The 14471-nt window shown below is 37.3% G+C and overlaps 2 protein-coding genes across 4 annotated transcripts in view; one reads left to right on the top strand and one right to left on the bottom strand.

Annotated features, from left to right (window-relative positions):
- The window catches only part of itsn2b (intersectin 2b), a 43507-nt gene extending 31367 nt beyond the window's left edge, over positions 1-12140 (bottom strand). Inside the window, exons 1-8 of the mRNA XM_073869687.1 lie at positions 11914-12140; positions 6391-6466; positions 5589-5681; positions 4372-4435; positions 4113-4279; positions 2301-2507; positions 1511-1607; positions 106-248 (exon numbers count right to left, since the gene is read on the bottom strand). Coding sequence (XP_073725788.1) covers positions 106-248; positions 1511-1607; positions 2301-2507; positions 4113-4279; positions 4372-4435; positions 5589-5681; positions 6391-6397 — 778 coding nt within the window. The 5' untranslated portion in view covers positions 6398-6466; positions 11914-12140. The remainder of the gene's footprint in view (positions 1-105; positions 249-1510; positions 1608-2300; positions 2508-4112; positions 4280-4371; positions 4436-5588; positions 5682-6390; positions 6467-11913) is intronic.
- A 1501-nt stretch (positions 12141-13641) lies between these two features.
- The window catches only part of nhsl1a (NHS-like 1a), a 72863-nt gene continuing 72033 nt past the window's right edge, over positions 13642-14471 (top strand). For 2 of the 3 annotated variants that reach the window (XM_055171625.2, XM_055171623.2), the window contains exon 1: positions 13644-14072. In XM_055171625.2, coding sequence (XP_055027600.2) covers positions 13769-14072 — 304 coding nt within the window. In that variant the 5' untranslated portion in view covers positions 13644-13768. Of the gene's footprint in view, positions 14073-14471 lie in introns of all 3 variants that reach the window. The other variant, XM_055171630.2, reaches the window with a different exon arrangement.

Genomic DNA, 14471 nt, shown 5'->3' with positions numbered 1-14471 from the left:
GTGATTTACAGTAATCCCATATTACCTACAGGCATTTCTAGACAGTCTTACTCATAGGGACCCATTAAGAGAAGCCACACAAATCTAGCAATAAGTTGTAAGTACCTGTTAGATATCCACTCATTTGCTTGTCCAAGCTGTTAAACTGCTGCCTGTATTTGAGTCGTGATGCCTGTGGGACGGCCCAATCAGAGGGGAAGGCCTTGGGAGAGTTGCCGGCCAATGAGGTGGTGGAGGAGGAGTTTGAGCTGTAGGCAGTAGAAGCACATGGGTCACTTAATTTGTGTGTAGACAGCATTACTGTACAGACCACACTGTGACCCTGACTGTGAATTTTAGGCTAAAATTTTGTAATCTAATGATGAGATTAGGAGCATCAAAGTTTGATTTCAGTCACTGATTTCATATTAAATTCAATCTTTGATGTGGTCTAACTCAGTAGTGAAGATATCAAGGTTATATTTTCACAAAATTTTCTATTCGTTACGCTAAAAAATAGTCAAGAAATGGTCCCAAGCTGTCAATTGGGTGGTACCCTTTAAAGGGACACTCCACTTTTTTTCAATTTACCAGCTCCCCTAGAGTTAAACATTTGATTTTTACCGTTTTGGAATCCATTCAGCCAATCTCCGGGTCTGGCGCTAGCACTTTTAGCATAGCTTAGCATAATCCATTTAATCTGATTAGACCATTAGCATCGCGTTAAAAAATAACCAAAGAGTTTCGATATTTTTCCTATTTAAAACTTAACTCTTCTGTAGTTACATCATGTACAAAAACCGGAAATTTTCTGTCGGTGTTAACATTGAAACACTTTGGTTATTTTTTTAGCGCGATGCTAATGGTCTAACTAGATTCAATGAATTATGCTTAGCTATGCTAAAAGTGGTAGCGCCAGACCCGGAGATCAGCTGAATGGATTCCAAAAAGGTAAAAATCAAATGTTTAACTCTAGGGGAGCTGGCAAAAAAAAAAAAAATCGCCTGTGATTCTCATGCGTGTCTCATCAGTAAAGCCGGTTCGGTGATTAGTAGTAAATCGCCATCACCTGCTTTCAGATGAAGCAGCATATATTACACAGAGCTGTATTTCACCAAGAAGCTAGGCAAAATCGCGTTCATAATCGAAGACGATCTTCCACGATTATGAACGCGATTTTGCCTAGCTTTCGGTGAAATACGGCTCTGTGCAGTAAATGCAGCTCCATCTGAAAGCAGGTGATAGAGGTTTACTACTAATCACCGAACCGGCTTTACTGATGAGACACGCACGAGAATCGGAGAATCGCAGACGATTTTTTTCGCCAGCTCATATGCTTTCAAAAAAAGTGGAGTGTTCTTTAAATGGTACTGCCCCAGTGACAGCTTGGGACCATTAATTGACCATTTTTTCTGACAATATATAGAATGATTTTATGTACAAAGAAAAAACAGACTTTTAACAAACTGGGTCACAATAAATTACTTCAAGATGTGTGTATGGAAATACATTACACCACATGGTTTCTGACCTGCTCGAGCCCATGTCCAGCAAAGATGGGGCCGTGTTGATAGGAGTGGCTGAGAAACCCAATGGAGAGGATGAAAAGGAACTTGACAGAGGGAGAGCTATAGAAAAAGACAAACAAACACATCTTAAATATACAATAAAAAAATGTAGCCGTGTGTCTCCAGAATGTAAGTTATTGAAACAGCATACCATGTTGTGTGAACAAAATCGATTTATAGCAGCAGTGGCATCTATTATTAGATCAACAATCCTATTCTCAGGACCAACAAAGAGCTGCTCATTATACTGACACATCTTTAAGGTATGAGCTAATCTAAACATGACACAGGAAGACTGAAGAAGAAAAGCTGATTTTAGCAATGATGACTAAACATATCAGTGTCACTTCACCTCCTGGGCGCTGTGCATAGGGACTATAGCTTCTCCAATGACATTACATATATCTACACCATTTTGCTGGACTTTACGTTCTGAATCACTAAATCTGTGAGGCAAAAAAATTAGGGTGAAGAAAGATCATTGCTTTTTGATTTTTAAGTAGCTAATAAGTTTTAGTTAATTACTTTTCAGTCTTTTACAGGTGGTATCGCGGGAGAGCCATTTGATTGGACACAAATCTGCGTAGTGCAGGATGAGTCATTTATGTTTTTGTCTCATTTCCCAAGACGAGAGATTGTAAATATTTAGTGAATTATGTACACTAGCATATAAATGACCTCTTACACACGTCTAAAAACCACAAGACCATTAATGCTCACAAGATTTGACATTTTAACTAAATGTTTTCTTACTTGAATTAAGAGAGATTGGGGTAGGATGTAGCATGGCGATAGGTCCGTTGGATAAAGCCGGAGTGCTGATGGTTGGCATCACTGGGACAGACAGCCCTGTGCCCATCATGGGAGTCAAGCCTGGCATTTGGCTCATAGTGGTCATGGGTAAATGGGTCAGAATGGGCACGTTGGGCATCATGGGTACGTTTGGCATAGCGCTCATGCCTGCAAAGTCAAAAGGGCAAATATTATGGACAGGTCTGTAGTGTAAGACACCAGAGCATCTGATACTAATCCTCTAAATTATTCGTTTTTTTAAGTTTGGAAATAACTGCACAATTTCATTTTTACAAATATGGAATTAAGCCCTACTTGATAAATCTGACACTTCAGGTTAGTTTCTCTCTTGTACATTTTGACATTTTGAAGGTCGTAGTTATAGCCATCTGTTTCACATTGAGATTTTGCAGCTTGAAGCCATCAAGCTGTGCACCTGCTGTCCACCTTCATAACCAGAGTGTGCCTTGTGCAAAGTACTATGGCTTTGCCATCAAATGAAGTAGTGTCTTAAAGTCCAAAAATCTACTTATAGTGATTTCTTCATGCTGGTTTTGCTCCTTAATAAGTCTATGTGGGTGATTCTCAGGAAACCATAGAAACACCACGGCACTAATGATTTTAGCTTTAAAATGAGAAATATAGTAACATTAAAAAGCAGCAGAATTAACACAATACTGTGTTCTACCTTGCACAATGTGTGATTTCAACATAAGAATTTATAATTGTAAATTTGATCTAATTTTCTGCTGAAATTCTCATTACCGCAATGTGTCCGGCTGTGTTTGAACATGCGTTATGTTGTAATTTAATCAAATTAACACGAAAATATTAAGAAAAAAAATAAATGGATGTTTTGCTAGACTACTTTAGATGACAGAAAAAATATTTACTGAATATTCATGTATAATAATAATGAAGAAAAATTAGGAAAATGATGTGTCCATGCCTGATGTTCTCATCCTCCGCAACACTTTTTGAGAACAGTTTAAGCACACATACAGAATTTTAATAAAGTTTGATTTTGAGTGACCAAGCACATGGACCAGTTACTTCAAGATGGCTACCAGGTAAGATCATTTTTTTACAGTTAATTTGAAATATTGTCTTGTCAGAATGCTTACACGACATTTTGATTATCATTACCGCAACAGATGCTTATTAAATGTTAATTTAATTAATAGAAGCATAATACTTTGATTTTAAATGCATGTCCAGAATCTCCAAATTATGTTCTTTCAGGTTTGTCATGTCATTTTGAAAATATGTCAGTGTTGATGTTTTCTGACTGTTGCGGTAATGAGATTTTTTAGGACTAATTTTTTTAATTATGTTACAAAAAGTGTTAAATGATAAGTAAAAGTTTTTAAATAAATGTTCCCATTTACTCCAGACTTTGTTTTTCAATGTCTGGTGGGGAAAAAAAGTAAATTTAAGCAATTTTTACATTTTCATGCTTGACATTTTTAAAACCAAGTTTTCGTGAGAATCACCCAAGTATTTAAACAATCTCTGTCATGATTGGCTAATCCTCACATATAAATGCTTTTAACCGTTTTATCTTCTGCAAGAGGGAAAATAATAGCAAGCTTTACTGCTTAAATGTAAAAAAGCACGTCTTAGCCAAGCCCCTTTAATAATTACATCAACACCAATCTGTAATTACAATAATTAGCGGTGTACACACTAGCATTTCTGTCACAGTGCTATTCTGTGACACAATACTGAATCAGATCATGGCTCTACTGGTTATTGTATTAGCTGGCAACGTACCAAGAGGTGTTGCTGACATGATTGGAGCTGGCACAGGTGGCTGCTTCATGATGATAGGCAGAGCTGAAGGAAGACTTTGTCCCTGCAGTTTCATCTTGATCAGCTTCATGGCTATAGAAAACTCCAGCCGGTCCATCTTACCATCTTTATTCATATCAGCCAGGGCCCTACCACAAAAACGAAACATGCAAATTATCAGATCAAGACTTCTTCATCAAGATACAAGTGCATTTTTATCAGATTCTGTAAGATTTCTTACCAGATCTCAGCTAGCACAGGCTGGGGAAGCCCGGACTGAATAAAGAAGCCTCGTGCCTTTTCCCCTACAGAAAAAATTAGAAGATAGTCAGATAATGGAAAACTTGAAAAGTATGCAGTCCTTATGCAGTGTCTTTAATGCTTTACTTTAAGATGTCAAATAAATCTCTGTGTCCCCGGAGTATGTATATTAAGTTCTAGCTCAAAATACCATATAGATAATTTATTATAACATGTTAAAACTGCAAAAATGTGCTGTTTTTGGGTGTGTCCTTTTAAATGGAAATGAGCTGATCTCTGTCTGCACCAAATTACAGTGCTGTGGTTGGATAGTGCAGATTAAGGGGCGGTATTATCCCCTTCTCACATCACAAGGGGAGCTAAATTTCAATGACCAATTTTTTCACATGCTTGCGAAGAATGGTTTACCAAAACGAAGTAACTGGGTTGATCTGTCACATTTTCTAGGTTAAAAGAAGCAATGGGGACCAAATTACAGCAATTAAACATGGAAAAAGTCAGATTTTCATGATATGGTCCGTTTAAGAAACTTTTAAAGGTCACCTATTATGCAAAATCCACTTTTACAAAGTTTGGACATAAATGTGTGTAGGCAGTATTTGAACAAAACCACCCTACAATGCACCCTCTCCTTCTTTCTTAACTCCTATTAAACCAAAGTAGTCTCATTAGACATGCTGTTTTGATTCTCTTGCTAATGTAACATCACACTGATAAAGCCCCACCCACGGCCACTAACTTAAAGTCCTGCATTACCATAGTTTCTGCTCTCAGCGAGTAGTATGCTGTCCGAGATACTGTTGTATCAGACTGAATTCACAGAAATCAGATCTATTTACATTGAAAGCGCTCACCGTCTCTTTTGGTAAGGGAGTGAGGAGCAGTGACTCATTTACATTTAAAGGTGCAGAAACGAAAACAGCGTTTTTTTGCTCCCACTCAAATAGGGGCATTTAGGACATGCTATAAAAAATATAGTCCATTCAGTATTTTGAGCTGAAACTTAATAAACACATTCTGGGCACATCTGAGACTTGTACTACATCTTGTAAAAATTGCCATAATAGGTACCCTTTAACACCTTTATACACTACTGGTCATATGTTCGCACAAGCTTTATGCTGTTGCACTTAGTTAAGAACAGAGGCTGTCTTACCACAAAAACATTCAAACACTAGCAAAAGGTCTGATACATACCGGTGACCAAGCCTTGAATTGGCGAGAGGGTGTCAAACTTCTGATCATGTTTGTCCCTCTCCTCTGGAGTTATAGCCCAAATACTTCGACCGCCTATAGGTAAGAGAGAGAAAGAAGATGATTAAACTACTATTTTAAACATTAGTTTGACAAAGTATGAAACAGATGCAGATTACAGTTTTTCGCCTTGGATTCAGTACATTAGCATCAATGCCACTTTAAAACTACTAGGCTAAATCTTGTTCATGTTAGCAGAAATGAATAATACATAAAAAAACAATGACAAACGACCCAATTATCATTATTTAAATATTCAGAACACATACTGTATAGCCCCTTACATATTTACAGCTGAGATGTTTGCATTTACCATTTAAATGCAAACCTATAAACAATAAATATAAGATGCAAAATATTTACAAAGTTAAAGCCTGTTGTTATGCTTAGGAAAAGTGTTAAAACAGTGACGAGTCGATGTGACAGATTGGCTGCTGACAGGCAGAAATAGCTGCTGGCTTGCGACTTGAGCGCTTGCTGCAGTGTGTGAGAGAGCAGCGCAGTTCAGGCTATATTGATACACGCACACACTGTACAAACAGGGACACAGGATGATAAATAGCAAAGAGTCATGCTGTAGTGACATTACAGGGCTAAAGGTTTTCTGTCCACGCACACATATTGAATTGGGCTGAGCACGTGGGCAAACACACACACACACACACACACACACACACACACACACACACACACACACACACACACACGCACACACACACACAGAAATATAAAGCAGAGCTCTTACCATTCATGGCTGCAGGTGGCGGGGGTATGAGGAGAGTGGTCCTGATCTCCTCGTCTCAGCTGGCTAGCCCAGTCATCTGCACCGCACATACACACACATGCAGAAAGGAGAAATGTCCACCCATTAATAATGCAGGCAGGGGAGTGCAGGGCTGCTGCTATCTCCAATCTGCACTCTTGAAAAGTGAGGAGAGAGAGATATACATCCAAACCCCCCCATACAAATGCTTTCAACAGAGTAATGCTTGATGTGCAATATACTCTCTAAACAATGATGCTTTCATTACACAGTTTATGACTCATTGCATCTCTTCTTTTCATTTAATCAAAACTGCTATTAAGCAAAGCGGCCATTAAGAAACCAGCTTTAAAATAATGATTATCAACCTGAGGGGGATAAAAAGTAATACTGTATGTGCCTATATGGGGTTTGCAAACTTGTGAATATGTTTAAAAGCAGATATTTTATACTTTTATACTAGCTAATGCATCCAGTCACGTTAACAAAAAATGCTGGCTTATTTTCAACCCAGCATTGGGTCAAAAAGGAACGAGGCCATGTTGTAATTTACCCTATGCTTTGTTTCAACCCAAAATAATAGGTTGTTTTAACAACAATTTTTTGGAGTGAAATACATACTGATTGGAAAATGTTACCATGATCTATTACTTAATAACATTTAATACCATTAGCTACAAATAATAACATTTGTGGCGTTTATTTTGATCTTTAACATGCTTACCATTAGCTACAAATAATAACATTTGTGGCGCTCATTTAGATCTTTAACATGTTTACCTTTATTTAAACCAGTTTCGTAGTGGAGTCCAACTTAAGTCTGAGTCAAGGCCAAGTCCATATCAAGCTTTATCTGGACTTGGTTCTTGACTCAAACTCGACACTTGATCACTGGGTCTTGGTCTTAGACTCAAGTTGAACTCTATTATTAACAAAACTAATTAGACGGATGACATGAAAATATAGCTGCACAAATAAATTTGTTCACTTGCTTTAAAAGGGACTTTAAAATGAATGCTTAGTCTACATTATATTTAAATTTATTTATTTAGCAGAAGCTTTTATCTAAAGCAAACTTAGAGAGCATTTAGCATTTTTGCCAGAGAGCTAAAATATAAAATGCAGAACAGCTAACATAAAGTGCAGTTTGTGGTACATTATAATTTTTTATGAAATAAATAATTAATTAAATAATTAATAAATAATGCATATGCACTATTATTTTTTATGAAAAAAACTACAACAAAACAAATACTCACTTACATTAAACAAAAAAATGAAATTATTATGAACTTTTATAAAAGTTATCTTGCGCGATTTCCCCCAAACAATGCGGTTCAACAGTGGGCAAGCAATTTAACTGGTGGATAGCCGGATAACACTGCTAACACCGCCTATTGAAGTAATCGCCTAGTAATCGCTCCCCAAGACGTGCACAGACCAACTAATCGATAATGATATTCGTTACCAACGATTTTTATAAACGATTATGCCCTAGTAGTATAAATGGTCTCATCAGACGCACACACAATGTCACGGTTACTTGTCTGGAAGGAACTTAACTTCCGTTCTTCAATCTTCATTTGTTTAATGGTCTATCTAGTGGCTAACTGAACTCTGGAACAAATACATTGTCAAAAATAACGAGGGAACGCTATGTAAAGAGTGGTCTGGCAGCCGAACTGTAGTTAACTTAACATTGTATATATTCATTTTGCACAGTAATGTTAATACAATGTAGTTTTTGATACGCTTTTTGAACTAAGGTAATCTACTTATTTTGCTTTTTATCAAAAATAAACAACTTTAAAGGAATAGTCTACTCATTTTCAATATTAAACTATGTTATTACCTTAACTAAGAATTGTTGATACATCCCTCTATCATCTGTGTGCGTGCACGTAAGCGCTGGAGCGCGCTGAGACACTTCGATAGCATTTAGCTTAGCCCCATTCATTCAATGGAACCATTTAGAGATAAAGTTAGAAGTGACCAAACACATCAACGTTTTTCCTATTTAAGACGAGTAGTTATACGAGCAAGTTTGGTGGTACAAAATAAAACGTAGCGCTTTTCTAAGCGGATTTAAAAGAGGAACTATATTTTATGGCGTAATAGCACTTTTGGGAGTACTTCGACTCGCCTGAAAAGTCCACTCCCCTTCTCCCTCTCATAATGGGAGAAGGAGGGTGTTACTGGGCTGAGTCGAAGTACTCCCTAAAGTGCTATTACGCCATAAAATATAGTTCCTTTTTTAAATCCGCTTAGAAAAGTGCTACGTTTTATTTTGTACCACCAAACTTGCTCGTATAACTACTCGTCTTAAATAGGAAAAACGTTGATGTGTTTGGTCACTTCTAACTTTATCTCTGATTGGTACCATTGAATAAATGGGGTTAAGCTAAATGCTATCGAAGTGTCGCAGCGCGCTCCAGCGCTTACGTGCACGCATACAGATGATAGAGGGATGTATCAACTCTTCTTAGTTAAGGTAATAACATAGTTTAATATTGAAAATGAGTAGATATTCCTTTAAAAGCCGTTTGTTTTGTTACTGCTGAAACTGTCTATACAATAAAAACGTACAGCAACTACTATAATATGCCACAGTATACAACAATTTACTACAGTGAATCAATTAACAACAGTTAACACTAGAGAAGTATACAAACCACAGGAATTACTATAATACAGTATGCTACTATTTACTCAGGTAAAGTACACAATAGGGCTGTGACGGTCACAAACACAGCACAACCGCGGTGGTGAAGTGGGACCCGCGATGGTGTGCACGTCACAAAAAAATTAAAATATAAATTACAATCTCGCACAGCAAGATGTCTTCAAGTTCGTGTGAACGAAAATGGACAGCAGACTCAGAGTTAGTGCGCTATTTGCAAGGGAAGACAACTGACGTCAGTGATGACCCACTGCTTGGGGGTGGAACAATGAGTCAAGATATTCTCTCTTGGTCAATGGTCACTCAAGGTTGCGAAAAAGTATAAATCTGAGCTACCAGTACACCATCAGAACGTGTTTTCGGCACGTTTGGAAGCAAAACCTCAAAAAGTGATTTCTCACCTAAACCAAGTGTTGTTTTACGGATGGAAGTGCTACACCGCAATGGTAAAATACTGCCACTGTCACATCCCTAGAATACAACATGTTTTCATGCGGGATACAGTGTTACTATAGTGTCACTAAATCACACAGTGGGAAACTTGCTGACAGGAAGTGATGTTAGCAGTAATGTTGCAGGGCTGTGACAGCAGGTCTACAAAGGACAAGAATGCAGTCGGACAGGACAACCTTCCAAAATACTGCCTAGATGGGGGATGTCATGCTTGTAATGCATCTCATATCACCACTCTCTCTCTTTCTCTCTCTCTCAGCACGCTGGTAGTACTCAGTATCAATTGTGGGTCAAATGAAAGTGATAGACAGATTTAATTTAGTTGCATATAAACCCAATACTTAAATATTTGTGGTAAGCAAACAAGGTGAGCTTATACACAACATTAAAAGCAGACAGCCGGTTAAAGGCAATGTAGTGTCTGCTCGTGCTATAGATGTTCTGCATTATCATTTTTATCTCTCTCACATAATGCTTTGGTTAGTTTTGCAACTAGTAAGAGCATCGTGGTTAGTCTAGTTTTAAGATATTTTGATTCCTCTCTCTGAAGTTGAGTCCAACATATTAAAACACAAACACAATAATAATAAACATTTTGTTTTTCTACAATTATCCACTTTACAATGACGCATGGGTTGCAAAGATAGATTGTGAGGTCATATGTGGTGAAGTCACCTTTTTGCCTCCACCCTGTTTAACAACCACAAAGGAACGAAGGAAATGGGAGGTAAGCAAAAACGAAACAGGATGTAGAAAGATCATACACAATACACGAATGGACCCACGACCATGAAGTCAGAGAGGATATTAAGTTGCGTTAAGACCAACAAATCCTGTCTGTGTGTTACCACTGAATTCTCGGTTCTCAGAAAATAAAAGCATTGATTGTAAGTGCGTGTGTGTGAGGTCCTTTGTGTTTATGTAAAAAAAACATATCTGGCCACCAGAGATGTTTAGAAGAATCCCTTACTTTCCCATTCCAACATATTTATATTTCTTGCCAATTTTTTGATTCAGGCCTAGCACCAGTTTCTATTTTTATGATAGGAACCTAAAAAGCATGTCAGCTTTCTTAGAGCTGTCATTCCCTGGGGAAAAAAGGGTGCTTTGAGGCTTTATCTGCAGAAGGCCATGCAGGTCACGTCAGCGAAAGCCTGAACAAACAGTCAGGCAGCTGTCAAGACACCAAACACGCAGTACATAAAACATCAATGGGCCTTCTTTTAATAATACATAATGATGTCTCTTTTACTAAGTAAACCAATTATTTAACCATATGTTTTTCCTTATTTTATCTAGTCAGAGGGCTCTAACAAGTACAGTTTCCCAGGCTGACGGAATCGATCTGTTATGTTTGCTTCGCTTGCTTAGTCAAGGTCAGATACTCTGTACTATGTTGACCATTTTTGTTTATGTCATAAATTACTGTCTATAAAAATGGATTGTGATCTTCAACATCATACTTAATAAACACACAGACAACATGCATAAACAAGCCTCTATTGACCATTAATTTGCAAAACAGGGGACAAAATAAAAGCCGTAATAGTTGCCCTTGTCTCACTTACTTTAAACACAGAAATGACCCCAACATTATTTAAAAAGCTCATTATATGCCGACCAAGAGTAATCATCATACAAATGTATTGGTACACTTGGCATACTATATGCCTAGTGTTAAACAACATATTTGACTACTGTATACAGTATATACAGAACAAACAGCGTGAGAGAGGTCAGTGGGCACATTACATGTGACATTGAGAGGCTGACAAAAGAAAACCACTTAAAAAGGTTTGAAACACTGACCTCACTCATGGATGTTAGCCAGAGACATTGACTACAATGGCCAAAACTGATGCACACGCCTATGATGCCCAACAATGCTATTCAAGAAAATAGCACACAACATGGTCATATCGTCATCATCAACCGGTGTTAGATCACGCGCATTCTCCCATTGTCACCACAATTATGATTCATTAATTTGCAACATAACAGAAACGATCATAAATGCGAATAAAACTTACTTTAACGCTGTGTTTGACGCTTCGTGTGTGTGTAGGTGAAACCCTGACAGACGAGTTTGGCAGGTTTGAGTGGAGAAAGTATGTTTGAAAGCTATTTAAAACAACTCATAAACATAAAATAAGATGAATGTTTTATAACGAGTTACTAATATTTGTAATACAAAGTTTTGGAGGACTTTAAACTGTGTGAAACTGGACACTTTGTACAACGATACCACATAAACATCAAAACCAAGAAAACGTTATGTTTCATGCATTGGAAATAATCTTAAATCCGCTTATTACACATCGTTAACGCGCATAACATTAAAATTAACATACATTTAAGTTGGAGGTACTCACATTACACAACAGTGGAGAAATGGCCATTACTGACTTTGTGAAATCTTCTGGAAAGAACACATATGTTTGCTTATTGTCGCTTGAAGTAAAGTAACTGAAAACGGTTAACCGGGATCTTTTAACAAATTTAAGAAGTGTTTTACTGAGAATCTGTGGCAACCTGTTGCTGTACAGCGCTGTCACATAAAAACAACATGGCCGACGACTGTGGGACGTGAGCGTGAGCGAGCGCTGCGCGCAGACCAGCCTTTAAGAGCTGATGGGAGGGGTTGAGTGCCTTTCAATGCAATGCTGTAGTCTGCTGTCCTCTGTCGGTTCAAAAATTATATTACACTAAATCAGTGTGTGTTTGTGATGTGTATGTGTGTGAAATATGTTTTTGAATAAGTAAATTAAATAATTAATGATATATTTAAGTGATGAAATATGGAAAAGGTAATGAAATACGGAAAAGGTGATGAAATATTTTACCACCATAAACAACAAGGCGAATAATCCACGCTGGCGTTATGAGCCCTGAAAATTAATATTTAAAAGGGAGCACTTAAATAATGGAAGAATGGAGACAGCTCCATCATGTGGGCCCAAATCATATACTTTTTCCTAACTAAGCTATCATGTCTATGAACAACAAGCAACGCAGAAATGTTAACTTTATTGAAAGATATATCGGTATTTAAATAAATTTAGACACGCCCATTATTTCGAAAACCCCATCCAAAGACGCGCTCGCGCACATGGACGCTTGAGATTTTAGTCGGAGAGCAGGATTTAGTTTTACAGATAAGACAAGTCAAATAAACAGCAAACCCCAAGTGCACATTTATTTGATAAATTATGATAATAATTAATTGCATCAATAATAATAAAATACACGTTTTGCACGACAAATAGGGTCTCACAGTTACTGATTTGTGAGCATGTGAACGCGTATGATTGACGGGCAGGAAAGTCGTCTAAAATATATTTAAATAAATATATATTTAAATAAAAATTAGGTTGGAAAATTTGTCAAATTAATTAAAAATTAGGTTAGCTTAAAGAAGAAATAAACAGCTCTCCTCAAACGCAAATACATCCGAGGAGGTATTTACACTATTGTACCATCCCATGTGATAACGCCACAAAGGGGCGCAAGTTCCGAGATTAACATATCAAAAAAATAATAATAATAATAATAATTTGACACTAAAGTGTATCTCCATCACATCTATTTAAAGTGACTTAATCTGTTTCATAGAACGTAATACACATTAGCCTACATATAAGTATTTAGCAGACGCTTATCCAGTGCTCCTAAACACATTAGTTGGTGTTATCTAGGAATCGAACCCATGACATTTGTGCTTCTATTGCAATGCTACCAGCTAAACTACAGACACACATAACATTAATTTTTTCTTCACTGGTGGTTTTATTGCTAACCTTCGTGGGTTTGATACACAAAAAGCCCCTCAAGCCCCCTCAAAAGTGCATATTTTTATATTAATTCCATTTAGTATATTTGTCAAAAATGTAATTCATAATGAATTTCTTAGGTAATTATTTTTACATGTTCTTTTAGAATAGTAAATAAAAATAAATAAAAATAAATATGCGTTCTGTTCACGCCATAAAAGATTAAATCAGACGCAGTCAAACTCCAGATCCGCACAATACTCCACATTCCGGCTTTTGAGTGTTGCCGTCTCGATCTCCGTTAGGAGAAAGTTTAAGAGCTCGTGAAGAAAAATAAGGGCAGCAGGACTCTTTGAATCACGAGGCGGGATGTCAGGATGTTTGTCACCTGAATGCACAGCACAACTTAACAATTGGAACGGACTAACAAAATAATTGCAACCGGATATCTATAAAAATGCCTTTTTATAAGAGAACAGTTGAACCACGATCTCTGTGCAGGTTTAACAAGGATGGATTGCAAGCTCGTGCCTGTTGTGTTTTTAATAGAGATTCATTTTCCACTTTGGATGCTGTGAACTTCAAAGTGTTGATTAACGTCCTCCATCAGTTATCTGATCTATCTCGGCATGCCAGCAGCATCTTTCTGGAGCTCCAGACTGAAGCAGCTGGGCTGATCAATAAGACTTCTGCCCTGCAGTGCAGGTTGGATGCTTTGCACGTGACGGTAGCAGACCTGAACCATAAGAGGATAAAAATCCGTGAGTTGTCAATCTCGTTTACTAATGATATATAAGTGTATATTGAAGCACAGTGCATGCTATTATTTGCTGTCATGCATTGGTTAAAAGTGAAAGTTTGTTGTGTGTTGCATTGTTATATGGAAGCTAGATCTTTGGGCTTTCTGAGGAAACTCGTGTTTCCTATTGGCCAGTACTTTACTATCATTAAAGGTAGAGCTTCTGCTCCTATTTGGAGAGAATTTAATAGAGGTTATTAGGTCAGATACAATGGTTGGCACTCCATACAGTGACTTACTGCTTCTGTTATAGTTTATGCATTTGAAAAATGTTTATGCAATTAAAAAAAAAGAACTAATAAGGTGAAAGTGGTTGTGCTTTTTGCATTAGGAATTTCTTGGGATGTATTTCTTTTGCATA

This window comes from Misgurnus anguillicaudatus, chromosome 7, assembly GCF_027580225.2.
Source record: "Misgurnus anguillicaudatus chromosome 7, ASM2758022v2, whole genome shotgun sequence".
Classification (NCBI taxonomy): Eukaryota; Metazoa; Chordata; class Actinopteri; order Cypriniformes; family Cobitidae; genus Misgurnus; species Misgurnus anguillicaudatus.
This window is presented reverse-complemented; position numbering and strand designations above follow the sequence as displayed.